This window comes from Peromyscus californicus, unplaced genomic scaffold (genome assembly GCF_007827085.1).
Source record: "Peromyscus californicus insignis strain IS unplaced genomic scaffold, ASM782708v3 Scaffold_22__1_contigs__length_63687245, whole genome shotgun sequence".
Classification (NCBI taxonomy): Eukaryota; Metazoa; Chordata; class Mammalia; order Rodentia; family Cricetidae; genus Peromyscus; species Peromyscus californicus.
The window spans coordinates 2,150,004-2,176,787 of record NW_026294525.1 but is presented as its reverse complement, the minus strand read 5'-3'; the positions used below and the strand labels follow the sequence as shown (position 1 = coordinate 2,176,787).

General features: G+C 44.2%; 1 protein-coding gene across 5 annotated transcripts in view; it reads left to right on the top strand.

The window, feature by feature from the left end:
- The window catches only part of Ermard (ER membrane associated RNA degradation), a 145,936-nt gene that overhangs the window by 107,372 nt on the left and 11,780 nt on the right, over window positions 1-26,784 (top strand). For 2 of the 5 annotated variants that reach the window (XR_008221065.1, XR_008221063.1), the window contains exon 20: window positions 7,695-14,913. The exons of 2 other annotated variants lie outside the window; for them this stretch is intronic. Coding sequence is in view for 1 of the 3 variants with exons in the window: in XM_052750720.1 (XP_052606680.1) it covers window positions 7,695-7,725 (31 nt within the window). In the remaining 2 variants the exon portion in view is untranslated. Of the gene's footprint in view, window positions 1-7,694; window positions 14,914-26,784 lie in introns of those variants that run through there. One more of the 5 variants, XM_052750720.1, reaches the window with a different exon arrangement.

The window sequence follows — 26,784 nt, the reverse complement described above, 5'->3', positions numbered from 1 at the left end:
CATTACATCATCACTATCACTGCCATCCCCATTATCAACATCACTATGACTATCATCAAAGTTAGCAACTTTGAGCATTAATATTAAGTTCTATATTAACCACATTTTATTTCATTTCATCTTTCTGAAGCTCTAGAAAATAGCAAAAATCTTACTTATATTTTCTATTTCATGCTCAGTGTATAAGAATAGAAGGTCAACTATGTGTGGTGGCACAAGCCTTTAATCCCAGCACCCAGGAAACAGAGACAAGTGAGTTCAAGGCCAGCCTGGTTTACACAGCCAAGTATTGCAGACTACATAGTAACACCCAGTCTTTAAAGAAAAAGAAAAGAAAAAAGAAAAACAAAACAAAAAACAGGTTGGCGAGATGGTTCAGTGATTAAGAGAACTTACTGCTTTTTCAGAGGACCCATGTGTGTTCTCTGCACCCACAACCTTCTGCAACTCCTGCAATTCCTGTTTCAGAGTTTTCAGTGCCCCGTTCTGGTTCTATGGGTACTACATACATGCGGTGCACAAACATACCTACAGGCAAAAACACTAACGCAAATAAAATAAAATTTTAAATCTGTTAAAATGAATGAAAGGTAAGTAATGAGGGTGGGTGGACTACAGTGAAGATACATGCTCAACAGTGACTATGAATGGTCAGCAGTGAGGATGGGCATCAGCACTGAGAACGGATGGCCTTCTGTGAGAATGCATGGTCAACAGGACAAAGGGATGCTCCACAGTGAGGGTGAAGTTCTATTGTGACTGATGGAAGTCAACAATGAGGGCTGGAGGTATAAAGTGAGGACACCTTGGGTGAGGCCTTAGATGCTGCTGTGAGGTCACAAGAGGGTAATAACACCAAGGTCTTCTTACCCTAGTCACATTTGGATCCTACCAGGTCTTTAATGTCAAGGGTTTTCGTCCATTGAGGCATTTCCACACAATAATTGGTACATGGGTAGAGGAAATGTAATCGTGTAACTTACATTCCAGATGGGTCTTCCACAGTTGGTTAATCCTTTCTGGAAATGCTCTCACAGACACCCCAGAGGCACTTATTAGTCACGTAGTCTTCTCTCAGTACATTCAACATGACAGTCAAAATTAATCACAAGGTGTGTGGCTTCAAGCACCAGTGACTAATTGAATCAGGCATTTGTCTTTAACAGTATACTATAATAATACTTCTTGTCATACCAACAAGACTTCCCTGACCCACTTGAAGCGAGGGGGGGCGGAGATAACCTCTGAGATCACCTGATGTCCTATACTCAGGCTCTGGTCTGTTACAGATTGTGTATGAATTGTCTCCTAAAGAGTCACATGCTGAAAGCTTGGTCTCCAGATGATAGATTGTGAAAACTAACTTCATCAATGGATTGATACATTGATGAGTTCATTGTGAATGGAGGATGTGGGGTCTGGTTAGAGGAAGTGGGTCATTCTACACCCTCCCTAGCTATGCCTCCTGGGGTGGTCATAAGGCAGCTTTCTTTTCAGGAATGTTTCCTACCTGTTTGTCTCCAGTGGGCTGCCAGCCTCTGTGCTAGCTTCACTGGATTTTGTGGCCAATGCCTGCTGTGAGGAATAGGACTCAGCATCTTTGGATATTCAGCTGAGACTGAGGTCAGCCCTTCCTCCTCACTGATACTTCTGAAGCGACCATGCACACAGCTGACCTCTCTCAGTTCCCTACCTTAGACTGGGAACTGCCCCCTTCAGCTCCGCCCAGACCAGTTCAGCTGTCCCTCACCTCCAGGAGCAGTGTGCTGGGTGTTTTAGGCTCACACTGATCTCTATCCTCACCCAGAAACAGGATCCGTTAGTTACCCCTGAGAACCCTGTGGCACTGAGAGGACAATGTCCCTGGACATCAATGCCAGGGCTGTGCCTGTGAGTATGTTGTACAAAGGGACTTGGGAGGCCCCTCTTCTGGCAATGAGTAACAGAAAACACTTTGCTTTCAGCTCAGTTTATATTGTTTATGTTTCCACTGCAACTCTGCTGCCCTTTGTTAGAAATAATTTCAATAGGAAATCTTTCCACCACTCCCTCCCTTTTGAGACACCAGCTTCTGGGCAGCATGCTGCGCTGCCACTCCTGATTTCTCCTGAGGACGTCTGTTCAGATGGAGAATGTCCCCTGGCCTGTTTATGGGGAGATCAGATGTAGGGACCCTCCCTACATTATCCTTATTTTTTTTTCCTCAGACCTTCATAGCACAGGTACCTCACAATCCACTAAGGAAGAAGGGCCTCAGGACCCTCTTGGAGTGGCTCCTTCGCTTCACTTCAAGGCTTGGCCTGAGGTCTGGACTGCTTCAGGCCAGCTCTTTCCAGTGTGTGCAACAAAGTCCTTCCGTTTTCTCAGTGCTCCCCGAGGAACTGCTCACTGTCTGAGCAGCTGTGTGTGGACTGGCTCAATTCAGGCTCAGAGCAGGACATCTGACAGTGGCAAAGGCAAGCAGAAGACCTGTCTATTCACATGAGCACTTAAACAATTAATTTGTTACAGCTTGGATCTCACAAGTTCCCCAGAAGCCATATGTTGAAGATTTGGTCCCCATCTGATAGTACTGGAACTTTTGAGAAGCAGGACCTGGTGGGTGGAAGGTCACCGGGGACATGCTCTTGAAGGGGATCTTGTGGTTCCAGCACTTTCTTGTCCTCTGCTTCCTAGCTGCCATGAGTTAGGCAGCTGTGCTCTTTCATGTGCTCCCTGTTCTTCCTCTTCACAGGCCCCCAAACAACAGAGCCAACTAAACACGGACCAAGACTTCGAAATTATGAACCAAAATATCCTTGTCCTCTTTCATATTTACTTTTCTTAAGTATTTTTTTCAGAGCAGTATAAAAATGGTCCATACAGGATAGAAATGTTACAACACAGAGAAGGGATGTCCATGTCGTCCTAGACATTTTCTCCTTGACTTTTGGAGATTTCCTATGTTGTAATTATTCATCAACTCAGGATTATTATTTTTTTAACAACCTTGTGTGAGACATTGGAAAGATTCTAAGGAGCCAAAGAAAGACACACTGTCTTAGGGTTTTATTGCTGTGAATAGACACCATGACCATAGAAGCTCTTATAAAGGAAAGCATTCAATTGGGGCTGACTTACAGTTCAGAGGTTTAGTCCCTTGTCAGTATGGCAGGAAGCATGACAGCAGGCAGGCAGACATGGTGCTGGAGAGGAGCTGAGAGTTCTTCATCTGGATCTGCAGGCAGCAGGAAGAGAGAGACACTGGGCCTGGCTTGAGCTTCTGAAACACCTCAAAACCTGCCCCTGTGACACACTTCCTGGAACAATGTCACACCTAACAAGACCATACCTCCATAATGCCACGCCCTATGAGAGAGAGAGAGAGAGAGAGAGAGAGAGAGAGAGAGAGAGAGAGAGATCCACATGTCCAACATAAACAATTTCTCTAGTATTTTTTGGAATGAATATGTTTCTGAAATAATGTTCTATTCATTCTGAGTAGATATCTAGGCTTTCCGTTTCCTTTGGGTTTATTAGCTCTCTTAGTTTGAGACAGACTTGTCTCTGAATTAAGGCTCATTTGTAGGACTGTGGAGACAGCACAGCTGTGATAGAATCAAAGACAATGCACCACCCTGCCCAAGGTCACCACAAATATTTACAGCACCAAATGCTGGTGTCCTTTGCTCTCATGGGACCTGTGTTTGATTTCCTTGAGTGCTTTATCTCAGGTTCTGTCCAGAAATAAAGATCCTATGTCCTCCCTCCTGCCTCCCAATCGATATCCTATATTTGGGTGTGAAAGATGGGCAGATCAGCTAGGGACACAGACACACTCACATAGGTCTGGAGGGGGACACATACACAGTCTAGAGCAGTCAAAGGCAGCAAAAATCACCAACGTGGAGAAACATTCTCCCTAGGATCGTGACTGATGTGGGTCATGTGCTCCCTCCTTAGCCTGAGGAACATTCTGAAGGTACACTTTGGTTTATGCTCTAGTCTGAGTTGTATCCCCTAAACTCCTGTGCTGGAATCCTCAAACCCAAGGTGATGATATTTGGAGGCAGAACTTTGGGAGATGATGGATTCATGAGGTGGGCCCCAGGATGAGATGAGAGTCCCCACAAAAAGATACTCAAGAGAGCTTATATTGTTCCTACCACAGGTGGACACAGAGAGAAGGTGCCATGTATAAATCACAAAGGTGCTCTCCCCAGAACCCAACCATAGATGTCCTTGTCTGTTGCTCAAATGCTTTGTTATGCTGGTGAGGCTGGGACTAAAAATCTGGGTCACCCCACCTCCCTGGAAGAAGTACAAGAACCCAAGAGACATTGGGAAGGTTGTACCTGTGTGCTGTGCTTTCTGAACTTTCCCAGTGCTGAGCTTCGTCTCTCCTTTAGGAAACACACAGTTTGGATTTATATCTGCCCTGTGTGGGCACTGGCAGCTTCATGCGGCTTCGTCAGCCCCCATAAGGTGGGCAGTGCTGCAGAGGGAACCAGGAGTCAACTCTGGACGCTAATAGCATGAGAGTCACTGCTACCATGGGAAAGGACAATGACAAGGCCAGGAAGGGGCATTTCCTTTGGCCCCATCTGGCAATCAGGCCTGGCCGTGCAGCACAAAGTCTGAGGGTCCTGGGGTGTTTGTCTTGGCAGGCATTTTTATGGCCATTGCTGTTATTCATGGCCATGGTTATTCTTTCCTGAAGCCTGCTGTTGCCTCACGATGCCACGGCACCATTATGATATACAGCCATGACAATGGCACTCTAGGTGGAGGGGAAATCTCATTTCCTGGCTAGAGGACCATCCCTGGGGGAGTGCTGGCCACCTCACCATGGCCTTTGGAAAAGACTTTCCTAATCACTGTGGTGACAGTCCTGCTGGGGCATGGCCTTGCACGAGCACTGCAGACCTCAGGGACAACTGAATTCAGATGCCCTGTGTATGGCATGGTCACCTCCTAGTGCAGTGACAATGGAAGTCTGTGTCTTGTTTCTGAACACCGGAAACGACACCGTGGAGTCAACGTCCTCCCCGTTTCCTGAGACCTGGTGGACACAAACATAAGCTTATCCTTCAAACGTCCTGAGCTGGCACAGCCCTCTCAGGAGAAAGCCTTTGGAAGTTTTTTTTCTCTGAACATGTGAAGTGCTGGAAATGCCAAGGGTAGGAGGAATGGTCCCTTCCTCCAAACTCAGCTGGGATGAAAACATCCAAGCTGCTAAAATATTCCAAAGCAGTTTCATTGCTGCTTTTCTCCTAACCATGTCTGGGTGTTTATTAGTAGCAGTAGAACCACACTGACTTCAAAGCTGCTGAGGTGAATCTACCTCCAGCGAAGGAGGCACATGGCTCTAAACAGGTCATTTTGCCTGGACAAGAGATATCTCCTTCTCTATTCTGCAGCCTCAAAGCCAGGACCAGCTGCTCTGGCTGAACTAAGGAGACAAATTTACCAAGCCTGGTGGCTATGGAGAGCTTGTTATTTGAGAAGGAAGGACAGAATGTGAGAATATTCAGCTGGCTGGGCTGGGCTAGTCTTAGACAATCACTAACCCAGCCAATAATCATATACCTCCCCAAGACTTGACTTACAGGCCTTGGGATGGAGTGCACCCCTGTGTGAAAGCCTTGTGTACAGGTCCATCGCTTGTTGGCTTTTACCATCATGACAATGCTTTCTACCCTCAATCAGTCCTGGCCCTGGGACAAGACAGTCCATAAATGTGGGACTTCAGCTGCAAATACCAGTGGGTATTTGTTGTCATTCACATCTTTTCTGGAGCCCAGAGAAACCAGCACTTTGCCTGTAACTTTGCTCAACAGCTGGGCCCCAGATGTATCCAGAGGAGAACAGGGCCAAAGATAAAGTGCCCCCATTTGGCTTCTAAGAGAACCCCAGAAATCCTATAGAAACAAGGTGTCTATGTCTAGGTCAAGCAAGTCCCCAAGGTTAGGAGAGGAGAGCATAGAACCACACAGAACAGAGGTTTGTGGCAGGGAGAATGAGCTCAACTGGAGGTGGACACCTGCATTTCTCAGAGGGAAAGACAGGAATTCCCATTGCTAAGACTGGCCTTTCCTCACCCAAACTCAAAGATGTGTCTGATTTGTTAGAATTCCCTGCCACTGGTACCATCACTGCTCAGAAAACTGTCTGCCCGGAAGTTCCCTCATCTCTGCCAGCCTTGATAGTGGCTATCCTGGTGGATTCTTCTTGAGCATCAGTAAGACCATATCTGCAGTTGTCCACCTGGATGCTGAGTATGTCCCTGATCCATGTGAGCTTTTGTAATGAGTGTGAACAGGAAGCTTGTATTCAGTAAACTTGTCTCTTCCAAGACCCCCCACTGGCTCTATCCAGGTACGACTCAGTCAGCCCCCAGTGTGAACATCATCACTCTGTGATTGGGCAGATGGGGAGGCATAGCTTAAGTCACTGCACATCTGGACAACTGACCTTGGACAATGGGGAAAACGGGTTGGAGTAAATTGGCTTTCCTAAGCTCCACCAAAATCATGTGGCTGGTCTCACCAAGGGTGTGGTTGCCCATCTTGGCACACAGGGGGATGGCAAGACTGGGCCCTACCATTTCCTGTGAGGTCTGAATGGGGTTGCCTCCCTGACTAGATGAGGCTTCTCCTAGGCTGCCTTCTTAAAGAATACGACCTTGATAATATACAGAGAAGTCTATACTTGTGAAGAGCTGATGCAGTGACCAAGTTCGTGCCTTGTAGGACTGTTAGTGGTGAGGGTTAGTTCCCAGGTCCAGCCTGCAACTGAGGAGAAACGGGAGGGGAGGGCGTTTCTGTGGTTAGCGGTGGCTGTCCTCACCAATGCTTGGCAGTCAAGGCTGCTGAAGGCACAGTTGGGTGCCTTTTATAGATTCGGAGACTCAAAAGCACGGGCAAGCTCAAGAACAGCAAAAGCAGCCCCGTGGGAGGACAGCTGCTAGGGCTGACGAACAGCACGGAGCTCAGACAGTCCTGTGGCGTGCCTCCCGAGACACAAACTTTCCTCTGGAATGAGTCTGTATTGATTACTCTCCTATTGGCAAAGGGGAGATACCTGTCCAAAGCAACTTAAGTGAGGGTTTATTCTGGCCCACAGTTCAAGTGGACAAGTGAGGAAGGCATGGCAACAGAGTATGAGGCAGCTGGCCACATCACACCACAGTCGGGAAGCAGAGAGGGATGCTGGCACTCAGCTTTACTTCTCGACCCACACTCAATGTGCATCTTCCCACCTCAACTGAACCAATCTAGAAACTTCCTTCTAGACATGCACAAAGGAAAAACTTCACCATGGCAGAAGGACACGTCTCTTTCTGGAAATTAATGTCTTAGGCCCCTTGTTCTGCACGGTTTCACCAGCTCCAGCTGAGATGACCGACAGATAAGCAAGCCACTGTCCCCAGCTCTTGTCTGTACCAGGATGTCACCAGGTGTCAAAGAGTCCAGCAGTGTGTGACCTGGAGAACGTCCCTGGGAGCTCCATGTCCTGTGTCTTTTGGCCTTCCCTTGGCTGGCTACAGGGAAACCTTTGTTTTGGCTTAGTGGGAGCAAGTACTATTTTAATTATATTCTAGTGAAGAAGCAGTCAATGGAGGTTCAGGGACTCTACTATTTTGAGATTAGATGGTTAGATCTAGTCTGTTCTAAATTCTGACTAATTTCCATTGCCCTCTGCTTGTCTTGAAGGATGCATCATAAACGCTGCACTAGACATTAAGTAGGACAGCTGGAAGGCCAGCTCGACTCTGGACAATACTTCAGTGGAGATGCAGTGCTGGCTGCTTCTGTGCACAGCAAGCCTTCTCTCATCTAGCTTCATCATGCCATTGTCACTGGGACTCCCTGACCCTGGGTTCCACAGAACCCCGAGGCCTGTGTTGAAGGTCTAATCTACATTCCCTGTCTGTGCCAGTGGGGGACATCCATGTTGCTGAGGACCAGGGGACTCTGAGGCCCCAGACTGAGGACCCATTGGCACTGGGGATGCTACCAGGAGACTCACTGTCATACAGGCTTTGCCACTGATATTTGGGCCTGAAGGTCCCCTCTTGACAATCCTGGGAGAGACTCGGGAGGGATATCATTGGGGAGATCGAGGATCCCCAGGGGATAGAGCAGCTGAAGTTGTGACAGAGAGGGTCCAGCATATCTTTGTCAGTAAAGCCAGAGGCATTAGGAGGGACCACCCGAGAGTGTCCACAAAACATATCAGAGGCATAAAGGGCTGCTCACGGTGGGCTAAGATGGTTAGCATCAGAGGTCGACTGTTGCTCATAGGCCTTGTGCTGTGTTTGGCCGACATTCAAGAGCCCTGGGAAGCCACGTGCAGATATCCAGCTTGAGGGTCCCCAGATGGAATGAATAAAAAGAAGCATGTGCAAAGGGCACAGTATAGGGAAACAGGCAGTCTTGGCAGCAGGTAATACTTGTCCTGGGCTCTGTGAATCTGATGTGGCCAGAGTATCTAGCTCCTCTGCTAAGCCTCACAAAAATACTAGCTATTGTGGATGTCCTCTTTGTAACTAGTAGCATCGGTATTGACCTTGTCTCTAAGCAAGGCCATGTGCTACTGCATTGGGGTTTCACTCTACCGAAGCCCTCACACAGGTACGAAGTTGGTGAATACCAGACCCCAGCTGGTACCAGGTGCCCATAAGGTCTCCAACAGCTGCACTCAAGACCCCCCAGGTCCACCAGGACCACACCTGCCCTAGTCTCACCTCCCTCCTGGGACCCAATTGCTGTATTCTGCAGGTCTCAGACTCTGCTCTGTCTCTGTGGAGAGGTGAACCTTCCCGGCTCCTGGAAGTCTACACAGGACCCCATAGATGCCTTTTCCAGGCTCGCCACCCGATTTGTTTTCTCAGAGGAAGCTGGTAGCAGTATAGGCCTGACCCTGCAGCCCCTGCTCCTGTAAAGTGATCCCAGCATTGCAGGAAGTCAGCAAATCACAGCCTGTGATGACAAGAGGGGCCTCATAAGATCAGCACCCTGCTTGATGGGGGAACTGGGCCCCCCATCTGCCAGCACGAGGTGATTTACGGCCTCAGTGGCCACCATGGGCCGGGGGCATGACTGTTGGCTGTCTTGTGAAGAGCAGGAGGGCAGTGGAGAGAATGTCAAGCCTTTTCTGCTCTGTTCTATGGGAAAGTTCTGGCTGAGGGACAAGCAAACCCCAGCACGGAAGGATTCTCAGCCCACAGCTCCTGGGTTTCCAGAGCACTAACCCTTTATCAACTCTGAAGCCAGAAGGGAAGTGGGACCATCAGCATGAAAGCATTGTGGAGACCCTTCCCAGCAACAGAGAAGAGGGGATTCAGGATTGGGAGACTGATGAGCTTCCTAGAAGGTGAGGTGAAAAGCAACATTTGTCACATAGATTTTCTTTTTACTCCTTCCAAAGAAAATGAAAAATGCTTTATAATCAATAAAACAATAAACAAATATGGTATAATAAGAAAACAACCACATTCACAAAAGCATCAACAAGATGAAAACATGTAGAAGACAATTTTAACAAAAGAATATATATTCAGAAAGTTATAGTATTCCTAACAAAATGATAGCCAATCTAAGGGAAAGGGATTCCATCTACATGGCCTGAGACATGGTGGTTAAGACAGAAGTTCATCAAATTGAGCTTCAATTCCCATGAAAATACCAACAACACTTTTATAGAAATTGATTGATAAGGTATGGTAGTTTGAGTGTAATTGGCCCCCATAATCTCATAGGGAGTGGCACTATTAGGAGGTATGGTTTTGTTGGAGTGGGTATGGCCTTGTTGGAGGAAGTGTGTCACTGTGGGGGTAGGCTGTGAGGATTCCTATGTTCAGGATACCCCCCAGTGTCCTAATCGATTTGCTGTTGTCTGCAAGATGTAGAACTCTCAGCTACTGTGGGATGTTCTGTATGTTGAATGTATTGCTCTGATTGGTTAACGAATAAAACACTGATTGGCCAGTAGCCAGGCAGGAAGTATAGGCGGGACAAGGACAGAGGAGAATTCTGGGAAGTGGAAGGTTGAGGCAGAGAGACGCTGTCAGCCACCACCATGACAAGCAAGATGTAAGGTACCGACCGGTAAGCCACGAGCCATGTGGCAAGGTATAGATTTATAGAAATGGGTTAATTTAAGATAGAAAAACTAGATAGCAAGAAGCCTGGCACGTCCATACAGTTTGTAAGCAATATAAGTCTCTGCATGTTTACTTGGTTGGGTCTGAGCGGCTGCGGGACTGGCCTTGAGAGAGATTTGTTCAGACCGTGGCCCAGGCAGGACAACTCTAGCTACACTCAGCTATTCTTCCAACACCACATTTGCCTACACACTGCCATGCCCCCTGCCATGATGATAATGGACTGAACCTCTGAAACTGTGAGTCCCAATTAAATGTTTTACTTTGTAAGAGTTGCTGTGGTCATGGTGTCTCTTCACAGCAATAGAAACCCTAACTAAGACATACGGCAATCTTAAAATTGTGTGGAAATGAAAACAACCTAGCCCCCAAACAAATCTTTAAAAGGACACAGTGAGAGGACACCACCACCTGAGGTCAAAACTCACTGTAAAGCAACTGTAATGAAGACACTGGTATTGCTGAGAAGATGGACAGACAGGCACAAACTCCAACATTCTTGTCAATTGATTTCAGATGGTGATACCCATGCAATTAAACAGAGAATGATAAGATGATAAAAATTAGAGCAGAAATCAATTAGATCAAAAAGGGAAACCAGTAAAGTCAACACAAGGAACAAAATGGCAGTATCACCTAATCAGTCAGGGATAATTGGGTTCACATAAGGAAAAAGCATACTAAGACTCTTACTTTACATCATACATAAAGACCAGCTGTTAGGAGTTGAAGGGGGAAACGTCAGAGCCAAAGCACAAAACATCTAGAAGAATAATTTATGACCTTGGTTTAGGTCATTTTTTTTAAAGTAAGTTATATAAGTTACATAATTTAACTTACTTTTTTTTTATTTTAACAAAGCATGGTTTACCAATATTTTGTTTCAGGAATTACCTGTAGTTCTTTATGTGGTTGGGGCTTCTTGGTTTTCCTGTGCCACATTAGCGTGTCTTTTATTGTCTTCCTTGTTCAGCTCATGTTTAAACAGTTATATTGTTGACAGTGTAGCTTGTATTGTTCCTAGGAGACTCAGTCTCACAGCAAACTCCCTCATCCTCTGACTCTTACCATGTTTCCACCCCCTCTTCAGCAGTGACCTCTGAGCTAAGGTGCAACAGTTGCTTTGTAGATCCATCTAGTGGGCCTGGGCCCCACAACTCTGCATGTTGACTGTTCATGGTTTTCTGTAATGGTCTCTCTCTGTCCAAAGAGAAATTTACTTGATGAGTGAGACTGTATTTCTCTGTGGATAGAAAGACAAATATTTAGTATAGAGTTGGAGATTATGCTGGTTTAGCAAAGTAGTGGATGTAGGTTCTCCAAGATTCATGACTTCACTAGTCCTGGGTAGTGAAGTTGGCTAGGTTTCCAGGACTAGGCTTGATTTCCTCTTGTTGAACATGTCTTAAGTCCAATTAAAGAGCTGTTGGTTACCACCAAGGTATGCTGGCTACTTCTGAACCTTTAGGGTTATTGTGCCAGGATGGTCATTGTCGTAGTCCATAGGCATCGTCGCTGGGTAGGAATATTGGTTGCCTCCCTCCTTGGGGAGCTTGCATGATTCCTTCTGGTATGACAGCCAGTCCTCAGGGAGGAAGCTTTCAGGTCAGTTCGAGCTCAGAAGTCTCTGGGCCCTGTATTTGAAGTATGTGTTGTTTTCAGCAACAGGGACTTAATTTCTACCTCTGAGGGGCAACCAAGGGCAATAGCAATAGCCTGTGATGTTTTCAGAGTCTCTTGGAGTCAAAAGAGAACTTCTCATACCTGGCATTGGGGTTTTTGTTGTATGGTCTTTGACTTCTGTATTTATCTTCCTCTCCCTCCCTAATTGGAACCCCACTTTCCCCATTTCCCCGATCAGTTGACTTGTATCCTGCTATTCTCCACTCTGCTGCACACACACACACACACACACACACACACACACACACACACACACACCACGACAATGGTGCCTTTTTACTGTCCCACGTTTTTACAGTTACCCCAAGATGTGTCCTTACTGAAGATTTGGAGCTAGGAGCCTCAGATGAGAGGAAACATAAGACATTTCTCTCTTTGGTGTAGGTTACCTCATTCAGTATGATCTTTTCCAGTTCTGTCCACCCACTTTCTAATTTCGCTTCATTTTCCTTACAGCTGAATAGTATTCCACAGTGTCGATGGACCACATTTTCCTTTTCCGTCTGTCAGTTGAAGGACGTTCAGGTTGTTCCATTTCGTAGCTATTGTGAATAGAGCTGCACACGGCTAAGCAAATATCTGTGGAGTGGGATGTCAAGTCTTTCGGGCATATGCCAAGGAGTGATATAGCTGGGTCATGCAGCAGATTTATTTTCGCTTCTTGAGAATTCACCACACTGATTTCCATAGTGGCGGAACCAGTTCGCAGTCCTACCCTCTGTGAGCCAGAGTTCCCTTTCCCCACACCCCTCCCAGCATTTGTTGTTGGTTACTATGTTGATCTTTGCTGTTCTGGCTGGGACAAGATAAAATCTAAATGTTGTTTTGATTTGCATTTCCCTGATTGTTAGGGAGGGTGAACATTTTCTGAGATCTTTCTTAGCCGTTATTTTTTCTTTTTCTGAGAACCCTCTGTTCACGTACCGCACTTTTTTGAATGGGTCATTAAAAAACAAAAACAACAACAACAAAACTCTCTTTTAAAATACATTCTGGATATCAGATACCAATCCCCTGTCAGATGCATAGCTGGCAAAGATCCTCTCCCGTTCTGCAGGCTTTATCTTCTCTTGATGGATTGCTTCCTTAGCTGTGCAGAAGGTTTTCAGTTTTTGGGAGTCCCACTTCATCCGTTGTTGGCCTTAATTCTTGGCCAATGGAGCCCTGTTGAGAAGGCTCTGTATAATGTAAGGCTCCTCTCTCTGTATGATGCTTTCTTTCGCAGCTCCAAGGGTTCACATTCAGGTCTTTGATCCATTTGAGGTTAGTTTTTGTGCAATTTCATCTTTCTGTATGTGGAGATCCAGTTTTCCCAGCAACATTTGTAGACAACGATTTTTTTCTCCAGCATATGGTTTTGGAATTTTTGTTAAATATGAAATGGCTAAAGTTCCATGTACTCATGTTTGGGTCTTCAGTTTTGTTTTATTGGTCCATAGGTCTGGTTTGTTGTTGTTGTTGCTGTTGTTGATTTCTTCGTTCAGCCGGTCCCGTATGGCTTCCGTTCTTACAGTTCTGTAATGCAATCTGAAGTCTGTAATGGGAATCCTTCCAGCATCGTTCTATTTCCTGGGGATTGTTTTGGCTATCTGGGATCTTTTATGGTTGCATATGAATTTTAAAATTACTTTTTTTCTATTCCTATGAAGAATGAGATGAAGATTTTGATTGGGATTTCATCAAATCTGTAAACAGCTTTTGGTAAAAATGGTCATTTTCACAATACTAATTCTACCAATCCATGAGCATGGGTGCCTTTCCATGTTTTAGTGCCTCTGTCTCTTTCTTCAGAGATTTAATGTGTTCATTGTGAAGGTGGTCACCTCCTTGGTTAGGTTTATTCCTAGATGTTTTATTTTCTTTGAGGCTATTGTAAATGTGAGTGTATTCACGATCTTACTCTGTATGTTTGTTATGTTGGTAGTGTAGGAAGCTGTTGATTCTGTATTCTGCTACACTGCTAAATTTGTTTATCATTTCTAGAAAATTTCTGGTGGAATTTTGGGGCTCTCTAACGTCATGTCATCTGCAAATAGGGAAGCATCGCCTCCTTCCTTATCTGCGTTCCTTTAATTTTCTTCTCTTGCCTCACTGCTCACGCTGGTGCCGACAGTGGACAGCCCTGTCTTATGCCCGACTTCAGTGGGATGGATCGCTTCAGCTTTTCCTCCTTTTAGAATGCCGTTGGCCACAGGTTTCTTAAACTTAGCTCTTGTTATGTTGAGATACGCTCCCTCTAATCCCATTCTCTAGGACTTTTACCATGAAGGCTAGTTGATTTTTGTCAAAGGCTTCTTCTGCATGTATTGAGATGATCATGTGATTGCTGCCTAACTCCGTTTTTGTGGTTTATTACATTTATTGAGTTGCACATGTTAAACCATCTCTGCATTTCAGGGACAGAGACAACTTGGTTATGGTGAGTCATCTTTTTTATGTATTCTGTATATCTGTATTCTGTTTGCAAGTATTTCAGTGAGCGTTTTTGAAGCTATGTTCATCAGGGATATTTCTTTCTCTTCTTCTTTTCCTCCCCCTCCTCCTCCCCTGTAGCTAGAATTTCTAAATGATATTATAATAATTAACCCAGCACCTGATGTTGGGGTATATGCTGAAAGATCAGAGAGACAAAGGAACAAGCCACAGCTACCACCTCTTACCTCACCAACTCCTCAACCTGAAAAGGCCTCAGCAGACAGGCCTCTAGCCAAAAGGGGTTCTTCAGCCAAAAGGGGTTCCTCAGCCAAAAAGGCTTCTAGTTCCTGTCTCCTCACACCTTATATACCTTTCTCCACCCAGCCATTAAAGGTGTGTGTGATTCCCAAGTACTGGGATTAAAGGTGTGTGCCACCACTGTCTGGCTCTGTTTCCCTCCTAAACTGAGTCAGTCTCAATGTAGTCCAAGGTGGCTTTGAACTCACAGAGATCCAGATGGATCTCTGCCTCCTGAGTGATAGGATTAAAGGTGTGTGTCACCACTGCCTGGCATCTATGTTTAATCTAGTGGCTTGTCTCTGATCTTCAGGCAAACTTTATTAGGGTACACAATGTATCACCACATTTCCCCTTTTGTCTAACATAATAAAAAAAGGTTTTAATTAATATAAGAAAAACTATATACAATAAGTGTATATATATATATATATATATATAGAGAGAGAGAGAGAGAGAGAGAGAGAGAGAGAGAGAGTCAAGAATTACATTAACAATGTCTACTCCATAAACATTTGACAAATTCAGAGAAAATGCTCCATTATTTATCCTATTTTGGTGAGTCCAAAATGTACCTAATTCACTTTCTATCCTAACTTCTATTACCAACCCCAAACTGTCTTTTAGTGTCTTTGAAACTTATACACTTTACACCTCTTTGGTGAGTTTCTTTTCTGAATTTGTTCACAAGGAAAACTATAACTGTAACTATCTAGTCTTCAACTCCCTCAGAAACCTGAGAAGGAACTATTTACTGAGAAAGCAGGAAGTGCAAACAAGCAACTTCCAAAAAATGTGAGAAATGACAGAAACAGCTGGCTGCCTGGACAGTCACCTGAGGTTCCTCTGCAATGTTGGGGTATTCATCTTCAGCCTAGAGGCCTAGCATAACTGACAGACTTTTCTGTGAAGCAGGTTTTTCTGAAGGGCTGTCCTCTAGCTCTACTTCATTGTTCAATAGTCTTATCCTCATCTTTCCACCAGGTCCTCCACTGTAATTGGGGACCAGCCTCTAAGACTGCTGTAACCAAATCTCTCTAGTCTTGAGGAATAATCCCATTATAAGTTGACCACAAGTTTAGCATCTGCTTCACAAAAGATGAGTGGATGCCATATGAGACTATTGCTTCTTTGACTCTCCTCAAATCTAACATTTGTACAGGAGTCCAGTCAGCTTGTACACAGCCTTGAGGATATCTATCATCTGGCAGTTCCTGTAAGGTTACTGGAGAGATTAAGGTTAGCTGTTTAAAAGCATTAGGCTGTTTCTCTGTAACCTTATAATGCAATGCTGAGATTGGTTCTCCTTTAAATTCTTCTGTCTGGGTCTGAATATCTCTATGATCTGTTTTTAACAAGTTTTTCTAAAACTTTTATCTTGGCACTCATATTAATCAACTTTTTTAATGGTAAAACAAAAATGATCAAACAAATAATATTTATAATTGACATTACATCAATCTCATCCAAGTTAATTATCCTCTCATTTAATTGTTCCATTTTCAGACTGTTTAATGTATAGTCAAACAGACCAAATTGTAAAAATGTTTCTTTTAACTAATTCCTCCCTTTAAGAAATCCCAATTGCCTCGTCAAATCTGCTGACAATGAGATTCAGATAACGGTGTGGCAGCAGCCCGAGGAGGGGGCCCAAGGAAAGCCAGAACCCACTGGGAGAGGAAAGAAGCAAAAGATCCAGCCGTCTGCACAAGTGTGCAAAAGTGGCTGGCTCCTGTGGGTTTGGAGCCAAAACCTATCGAGTTTGCTGCAGAGAGGCTGCACCAACAACTTCGCCAGCGGGTTAGGAAGTCCAGCCCAGATGGGGTGGAGATTCCAGCCGCATGTAGCTTGGGCCTGAGCTGGGGGCTGCAAGGCCACAGGCAAGTGGCTTTTTCATGAATTCATGCTCCAAAAGTTGGATACCAGATGGTGTTCAAATTTTAAAAGGTCATATAATAAAAAACCTGAGTCAATCTCCTGTAGTCCAGGGTGGCTTTGAACTCACAGAGAACCAGATGGATCTCTTGCCTCCTGAGTGCTAGGATTAAAGGTATGTGCCTCCACTGCCTGGCCTCTATGATCTAGTGGCTTGTTCTGTTCTCTGATCTTCATGCAAACTTTATTAGGATACACCACACTCCCCTCTTCCTCCTCCTTCTCCCCCTCTTCCTCCTCCTCCCCCTCCCCCTCTTCCTCCTCCTCCTCCTCCTTTTCCTTCTCTTCCTACTTCTCCTATTTTGAATACTTTAAGAAAGATTAGCTGAAGATCTTCTTTCAAAGTCTGGTAGAATTCTGCTGTGAATCCATCTGGCCCTGGACTTTTTTTAGTTGGAAGGGGTTTTGTTACTATTTCAATCTCATTTGTTATGGGTATGTTTAGATTTTTTTTTTTTTTTACTTTTTCTTCGTTTAATTTTAGTAGAAACAATTACTTTTTAAAAAATGAGGTAAAAGAGTAAAGTAGATACCTCCTTCAGGAAACTAGAATAATCTGAGCAAATCACAGGATGCCTAACATTACTATTGATTAGGAAAATTCAGATTAATTCCACAGAGATGTCACAACATGCTTGTTAGGAATGACTGGATATTTTTAACTTCTGGCAATATCAAATGTTAGTAAAAATGGTAATGTGGAATTCTCCAGCATTACTGATGAAAATGAGAAAGGAAAAAAGAGCACAGACACTTTGAAAAACACTTAACAGTTTTTGTCTAACATAGAAATCAGCAGTCTCTTCCTCTGTCTTTACATGGGGAAGTGAAAGTTTATGTTCACACAGTGTCCTGGGCTCAGATCTTCACAGCAGTTTATTCACGAAATGACCTCAATTGGCGAATGAATAAACAAGCTGTAGTTCATTTAGAAAATGAAAAAGATGCAGAGGGCTGCACATTGTATGATTCCATTCATATAAAATGTTCGAAGATGCAAAGCCACAGCGGTGAGGAGAGGTTATTGGGCCAGCATGACTGTAACTTGCAATGGTGTAAGAGAAGTTCCAAGAGATGGAAATAGGCTGTATATGCTGATGGTGTCTTCATGATCTATATTTTATAGATTTACATATAACTGATTATATATTTATATAATATATATACATATAATTGTAAAATCTCTGAATGCTGCCAATGAAACTAAGTGAATATTGTTTTATGTGAATTATATCTCAAGGAATTTGAATTTTTTATTGCTTGTGGGAATTTACCTCAGCCACTAGCTCAAATTCAGCTCCTTTGTAACTTTGCTTCATTTGGATTTCTTCAGAATTAATTTGGGAACAATCTTTAGACCAGGTTCAGGTTAGATCCTCACACTCAAGATACTTGGCAGGTGACATTTAAATTTCACAGAATTTCTTAACAAATGGCATAAGTTGTAGAAAATATTGTTTATCAATTCAGTAGAATTTCTCAAACCACCTGATGTTTAGGAATTTGACAATATTGACCCCGTCCACAGTTCCTACCTGACCTCTGACTTGATATCCTCCTACAGTGGTCACAGGATCTCAGGGCATGGCATTTTCTTTCAGCCTAGGGATATGCTTCTAATGGTTGGGCCACCAGCACCATTGCTGGCATTGTCCCCTAAGGGACCATCCACAGTCGGGTCTTTTCTTCATAGCTGCTACCAGATGGCACCACCAGGTGACTGGTATCTGTAGGTAGAAACAATTCAATGTCTGACAACCCAGAGTCCCTGCTAGTGACAGAAACACTACCCATGCAGAAGTATTCATGCCATCTGTGTCTTCTTTGGCCAGCTGGCTGTGAGTGACCTGTGCATGCTTCTCATTGTCATCATCTGTTATGTGACACTATGTCTGGGAAACAAGAATAAGCATCTACTCACTCCAGATAGGGAGCCAATGAGAGATCAAAGTAAGTAAGGTTACTACCAAGGTCTAACTTGGATGAACCAACTAGTTTATTGGTGTTACTTTACAGGAGTATGGATGGGAGGTTACTTATAAGAGTAGGAATAACTCCAAGGCAGCTACATTACCAAAAGCCAACCCCAATATGGGTGACAGCTGATGAAAACTGGAAACCTGGAACTCAGTGCAAGACGTGAAGGCAAACCAGTAGGTCAGAGTATCTCTGTTGTTGGTTGTTTTTTTCTCTTTCGGGGGGCCTGCCACCCAGCTCCCAAATAAATCACACACAGAGTTTTAGTCTTACTTAAAAATACCCGGCCTTAGTTTGGCTTGTTTCTTGCCAGCTTTCCTTAACTTAAATGATCCACCCCATCTACCTTTTGCCTCTGGGCTTTTCCCATTCTCTTGCTTCTGTAAATCTTACTCTTACTCTATGGCTCGCTGTATAGCTGGGTGGCTGGCGCCTGGAGTCCTCCTCTTTCCCTGGCTACTTCTTTTTTTCCTCTCCCAGATTTCTCCTTCTATATATTCTGTCTGCCTGCCAGCCCTGCCTGTCCTTTCTCTTGCCTTGCTCTTGGCCAGTTCTTTATTAGACCATCAGGTGTTTTAGACAGGCACAGTAACATAGCTTCACAGAGTTAAACAAATGGAACATAAACAAAAGTAATACACCTTAAAATAATAGTCTACAGCATATCTCTGCTAGGCAACTTGGCCAGCTGGGGCCTCTTCAAGGGAGTTTAGCTGTTTTGCTGCTTGTATAAGCTTGGGAAGGGAGAGACAGAGTATATGCGCTCAGTTTCAGGGACTTCTTGTAGCTTCTGAGTTATTTACTTCCTGAGTCCTAATGAGTTTTCCCACAGAAAGGAATGATTGATATGATGATCTTATAGAACATCCTGAGTCTTCCCTCCTAGTTGGAATGTATCTACTTTCTACTAGAGATAATTGCTATACAAGATTATACTATTGGTCAAGTCTTTCCTTGATCTACAATCCTGATGCAGATCAACTCTTTTTATTCTAGCTAGTGTAAAATCACAGCTATAGAACAGTCACATCTGTACTAGGGTGCTATTTCTCTGATGATGCAGGGCAGCCTGTTTAGAAGGAGTTGAGGCCATGGTTCCAAATGTACCTACATATTTGTAGACATCTCTCTCAGCATAGGGAATAGTCCAAAACTGGGGTTATGATACATACCTGCAACATCAGCATTTAGGAGGCAGGAATAAGAGGACTGAGAGTTCAAGGCCAGTTATAATAAAACGCACACAGAGTTTAATCCACACTTCTTGAATAATGGGCTGTCTTTAATAACTTGCTGCCAACACAGGGAACAGCATATGGTAGAGATGACAGTGTGGTATTTGTGCCTCTCATAAAAGAAAAGCAGTTTCTTTCTAGAAATCTTCCTTAAGGTATGTGCCTACTAGTCAACCTAAGAGAAGTCCATGTTTGAGAGAGGGCCATGGAGAAGTGCTAGAGAGACATCTGGGGTAGCTTCTGCTGTCTCAGTCTTCTCCAATCCTCTATAGGTTTGGGGTAGGAGCAAGTCTGAGGGTACAGCAGTTCTCGGCCTCAAGCTGCCTCAGCCCAACTAGAGCAGGAAGGAACTGTCATCCCAGGAAACTTCACTCAACCTCAGATTCAAGAACATTGCATGTTGTGTTGTAAGTTACTGTGTTGTGGGCTGCCGCATTATTCAACATTAGAGAACAGGAACAGCGGCAATGGAACTGACCCCACCGGTTGTCCAAAATGTCCAGACCACCTCTCTTGTGTCATAAAGTAATATTGTTCATCCTTTATACCCTTGACCTATGAGCAGTCTGCTGTACCCTCAGACTTGCTCCTACCCCAAACCTATAGAGGATTGGAGAAGACTGAGACAGCAGAAGCTACCCCAGATGTCTCTCTAGCACTTCTCCATGGCCCTCTCTCAAACATGGACTTCTCTTAGGTTGACTAGTAGGCACATACCTTAAGGAAGATTTCTAGAAAGAAACTGCTTTTCTTTTATGAGAGGCACAAATACCACACTGTCATCTCTACCATATGCTGTTCCCTGTGTTGGCAGCAAGTTATTAGTATCCCTGTAGAGTTTAATGGGATCACATTACATGTTTGATGTAAAACATCAAGAACTCTAATTATGTATAGCTTTGTCCACATTCTAGTCATCATTATCTGAGATGTATCACCACCATTCAAGTGGGAGAGATACAATAATTGGATTACCAGAGATCTCTTTGGGTGTCCGGTGTATAAAATGATCTGATGCTTATCACTTCTAGTAACTCATCATGTGTGGAGTCAATGTCCATAGTGTTCATTACAGAGGGCACAGTGTGCAGTGAGGACATTACCGGTGGGTACTAGTTTGCTGCACACAGTGGCAAGGAAGAACTGAGTCTGTTCCATGCTTGGAGTTAGAAAACAAGAACACAGAGGAAACAGGATCTTCGTGATCTATTCTTAGATAACAGGAGAGGTGAGATGGCTAAGAGTCTCCTGAGGAGAGGTCCACCTAGGAACATGATGACCAAAGATTCTGAAACTAATAATATCAAACTCATCTTGAGAAAGAACAAGGTTGGGAGGCTCATGCATTCCAATCCCAACTCACACAGAACTATAGTGCTAAGTGCTTGTACTGGTCCAAAGATCAATTATTGACCAATGAACAGAGTTGTGACTTACACACACTTATAGTCAGCTGAAAATTTACAAAGAAATTGAGATAATTAGTGGGTAAAAGACACTCTTTAATAAATGGCAGTATGATAATGGAATAGTCACTGGGAGCATATAAAGCTGAACACTTAGTTAACCCAAGTTCAAAAACTCACTCAAAATAGATCAATAGCCTAATCTGGGGACTAAACCTGTAAAAGCCTAGAAAACTGTAATCAATCTTTAGAACCTTAAATTAGGCAATGAATTTTCAGACATAACACAAAGAAATTAATGTGTGTGTTGCGGGGAGGTCAGGTAAACTGGGTTTTGTGAAGATGACAACTTTGGGCTTCAAAGGATGAAATCAAGAAAATGAAATTCAACCTACAGAATAGTGGAAAGTATCTTCATGTTGTACATCTAATAAGGGACTTATATCTGGAATAAAGTACTCCTCAAAAATAATAACAAATACATGTCTGGTACTGCAAATGCCCAAGAACCCATGGTTGGGGAGCTTACAGGCCCGGGGTGAACCTGCTACTATTATTCTGCTAAATGGATACAGTATCAAACTACCCTCCTAATGCATGTCTCTCTACCAATAGGTAAGTTTCTTTGTGTAGTAGATAGTGGTTAACACAGAAACTTAAAATTGATCAAAGTGCAGAGAATTGGTGACTGTGAAATGCTCAGCCACAAATGGGACCTCTGTATCACACCCTCTCCCTGAGGCTCGGGGGCCATTGAGAAAGAGCCACCAACAAGGACTGGAACAAAACAGTGTCCTCTGGATATTGCAGGACGACTGAACTCATCGTCTCACAGAAGCCTACCCAAGACCTGCCCAATAGTAAACCAGTCAATATTCCAGCATGGAGTGGGAAGGGATTCATGAGGACCCCCCCCCCCACCGAGCTGAGGAGCTACAGATAGTTGATGACTTCTGAGAGAGGGAAAGTCTCTTTTCTTTAAGGATTTAGCTCCTGGTAGATTGACTCTGCTTTAGTGGATGGCCAATCACCCAGTAGCACAGAGAGTACAGATTTGCAGTCCGTGGATTATAAAAAGGGGACACAAAGTTGGAGACATGATGGTAGGGGTGGATCTGGGGAAAGTTAAAGGGAAGAGTTGGAGGTAAACATGATCAAAATACATTGCATAAAGTTCTCAAAGAATTCGTTAGATTTTTTTTTTTTTTTTTTTTTTTTTTTTTTTTTTTGGTTTTTCAAGACAGGGGTAGCTTTGCGCCTTTCCTGGAACTCACTCTGTAGACCAGGCTGGCCTCGAACTCACAGAGATCCACCTGCCTCTGCCTCCCAAGTGCTGGGATTAAAGGCATGCGCCACCACCGCCCGGCTAGAATATTTTTTTAAAGGTTTATTTATTATGTATACAGTGTTCTGTCTGCATGTATCCCTGCAGGCCAGAAGAGGGCCCCAGATCTCATTACAGATGGCTGTGAGCCACCATGTGGTTGCTGGGAATTGAACTCAGGAACTCTGGAGGAGCAGCCAGTGCTCTTAACCTCTGAGCCATCTCTCCAGCCCCCTAGAATATTTTTAAAGACAGACATAAAAACAGGTAACTGTTAGAGCATTCATCACTCTGAATACTTCAATGAGCACCATTCCACTTCCTCCCCAGGACCACATAGACCCTTCTTCTCCTACTCTTGGACCTCAGAGGCCCAAATGCTGTAGCCACTGGACTCCAGGACATCCACCTTTGCAGCATTGCCCACAGTACAGTTCTGACCCAGAATTCATTTCACATCCAAAGAAATACAGCAGTGGCCTCCTGCTTATGGGATTTAGATCTGACCATGCCCTTACCATAATTAAGCAGATGGCTTGAAAGAACTATGGCCTAGTCCTTTGAAGTCACAGGTACAGTGCTAGTAGGTGACAATATGTAAGGAGCATGTAAGGCCTAGGGTGAACAGCCCTGGTCAGGAGTGATAAGCAATAGAATGACGTAAATAAACCACAAATGGAGTAGTGACAAGCTATGTATGGAAGTAGCGCCTTTCCTGGAACTCACTCTGTAGACCAGGTTGGCCTCGAACTCTAGGTAGAAACCTAGACAGAAAGGGGTTAAAAGATGAAGCCTCAGACATGACCAACAGAGCTCGTCAGGCCCTCGTGTGAGACGACTCTCCTCTGCCAGAGACGTGAGATCCTGTCCTCAGTGCAGACGAGGTTGACCACAGGAAGGCTGACCCAAGATCCAGAGGAACAGACGTGGCGAGTCCGGACCCGTATACCCGGAGAGGTACTCTTGCTTCCATTTGGAAGATGCGATGAATATTGCTTGTAATCTTAGTGAGTGAATAAATGAGTGTTATACCAAGTCTGAATCAAGAGTGATTATTCCTCCCCCATAACTGGGGTATGTGCTCGCTACACAATACCTTTCAGGGCTTGGACAAGGTTCTCCAGATGGTTACATATATGCTGTATCGGCATCTCATACAAGGTAGTCAAGGAGTCAAGACCCCAAGAGCCAAGGGGTAGAAATGGGAATTTTAAGAATCCTCTTTACATCTAGTAGCAAGATCTGTACTTCCTGTTCCACAACAAGATGCTCTGTTGGCTTAGAAGTTTTGGTTCTAGAGCAGGAATTGCTTGAGGAGGCGTCACAACAGTGATCCCATTGAACTGGAAGTTAAGATTTTCCTCTGGCCACACTGAGAAAGAAGTTATAGTATTCATAGGTATGACTTGTCTGGGCTTCCAAGGTGAAACTGCATGATCACTCCACAACAGACAGAGGACGAGCACCTGTGGGGTACAGAAGATCCCTTAGTACACCCCTCAGTATTACCATGCTGAAGTCGGTGGGAAATTGCAACAACCCAGTCTATGCAGGATGATAAATGGACCTGTCAAGAAGGAAGGTGTGGGTCACTGCTCCAAGCAAAGAACCAAGACCTGCTGAGGTGATTGCTGAGGATATGTCGTGGTTTGTTGTTATTCTTGCTGTTTGTTGTTTTGTCAACCTGACACAAACTAGAGTCATTACAGAGGAAGGGACTTCAGTTGATAAAATGCCTCACCAGAATGGCCTGTTGGGTGTGGGCAAGCCTGTGAGGCATGTTCTTGATTAATAATTTTGCCATAAGAGGGTTCAGCTCTTTGTGTGGCACTCCCCCTAGGCAGGGGGTCCTGAGTTGCATAAGAAAGCAGTCTGAACAAGCCATAAGGAGCAAGCCAGTAAGCAGCACTCCTCCACCACAGCCTCTGCTTCAGTCCCTGCCTCTAGGTTCCTGCCTTGAATTCTTTATCCCTGACTTCCCTCGGTGATAGAGGGTGACCTGGAAGTATAAGATGGAATAACTCCTTTTCTCCCAAAGTTACTTTTGGCCATGCTGTCTCGCTACAGCCATAGGAACCCTAAGTAAGACATAGCTAGACTTGATTGGGAATGCCGAATGCTGGTGAAGCATGATTTATTCTAAATTGCTGTATTAATTGCCCTCAAAGCTTTGGTTAGCACTAAGATGTCTGTCTCTCACTGAAAGCCCTTGCTTGGACTGACTGGCAATATTTCCAGAAGATCTGTATGTGAGTTAGTGGACAGAATGTGCAAGTTCTGTCCTCTGTGTAATAAACCAGCGCTTCAATAGAATGAAAAAGCAGAGGGTCATAGTCTCTCTCTTTTCAGAAGCTGGGCTGCCTCTTCTCCTGTGTCTCAACTCAAGGTCTGTGGCCTTTGGGTTCTTGGACTCATTCGGGTGCTGTTCACGCTCCTGGGCCATCGGCCCAGCTTGAGAGTCACACCATCTGCTTCTTAGGTCCTGAGGCCTTCATACTATGTCTAAGATATACTGCCCTAGAGTTTTCAGCTGCCGAATGCCCAGGATGGGGCTTACAGACCTCCAGTTCTACCCAATCTCTTTTCAGATATCTATCTGCATTTAAATACATTGTGTTGGTTCTATCTCTCTGGAGAGTCCTGACAACCCCTCCCCCAAAATGCCATAAGGCACTATTCAAAATTGCTAAAACATGGAAACAACTTAGATGTCCGTCAACTGATGAACTGAAATAAACCTCACAAGAAGTTCAACTGCAGCTTTAAAAATTATTTTTTAAAAACTATGTCTGTACTGAATATGTACATTCTGCTTGCCATAGTTCCCCGAATTTCCTATAATTCCACAATATCACTATCTACATATATAATTTATATCATGTTAAATCTCCATAAGCCATCTAAAGATGATATAAAGTATATAGGTGGGTATGTGCAAGCTACAATATATATCCCATTTATATAGGGGACTTGATCATCCACAGATTGTGGTATCCACAATGTATTTTAGGTAAAGTCCCTCATGGAATCCAACTCGTGTGTGTGTTTGTGTGTGTGTGTGTGTGTGTGTGTGTGTGTGTGTGTGTGTGTGTGTGTAGGTGTGTGAACGTTATTCAGCCATTAAATAGGAACAGTATGCTAATACATACTAAGATGTGGATAAATGTCAAAAACATGAGGTGAAGTGTAAGTAATGAGTCACAAATACCAGTCATTGAGTGGTTCCATGCAAACCACTGTCAAGATAGGACAGATGACAGAGACACAACTTAGATCAGGGTCACCTGGGGCTGCCGGGAGGGGAGAAAAATGGAAGTGAGTACTGATGACAGCAGGTTTCTTTGGAGGGATAGTGAAAAGTTCTAACATTAAATTATGGTAATGATTGTGCAACTCTGCAAGAATGCTAAAACCACTGAATTCTACATTGGAAATGGGTGAGTTTCATGGCATTTAAAATTATACTTTAATAAATCTGTTAAAAATTTTCTTTGAGTGACACTTGAATTGTTAATTCAACATTGTTTATAGACTGGGATTTCTACAACTGTGTTTCAAGGAGTCCAAGTGTTATAGCAAATGTTAATAAATGCTTTTCAAAAAGGAAGAAAAGTGGCCCCTACAAGTGAGCTTGAGAAATGTCAGAATGGTGCTCGTGGTGCTGAGGTGTGTGTGCTACCCAGTGGTCCTGTTCCACAGAAGATGTTGGGGAGTTTTGTTCAGTCATGTGACCTTATGAGGACATAGCTGAGTGTGTAGGTCCCACTCTGGATGGGGCGTCTGTCTCTCCTATAGAAAGAAAGGACAAGGCAGAGAGAGAACAACCTGCTGATGAATTCCAGCCAGGCGCATGGTGATGAGAATGGAGTGCCATCTCATCACTGTGAGGGCCAGTGGGACCAAGGACATGAGAACAACAGGAAACAGGTGCCTGCTTGGGATGAAACTGAGCCTTGGCTGTCCTAATCAAGCCTTAGTCCCTTTTGACAGTGGCTTTGGGGTCTCTGAAGTTACAGTTGACACACCCAGAACCGAGGGCAATTTGATGTCCATTCTGTGGAAAGATTACTGTTAAAACCCCTAAGGAAACCAAGTGAGCATGGCCCAGGGCAGCAGGGTGCTCGTGGCCTTTCTCCTCTGCAGGCCCTTACAGCTGAGCTTGCCTAGCCAAGTCCATTTCTCGTGCCCCGTAGGATTACCTAGGGATGCTTGTGTGGGTTAAGCCAGTGAACTAAGTCTCTAGGTGTGCTTCTGAGTTGTTGCTGCCTATCCCCTTCAGCTGTCTTTAGGATGCTAAGTAACTATACTAGTACATCCCCTACCCTATGAGAAAACCTAAATATGAACTCAGAAATTCTGACTTGC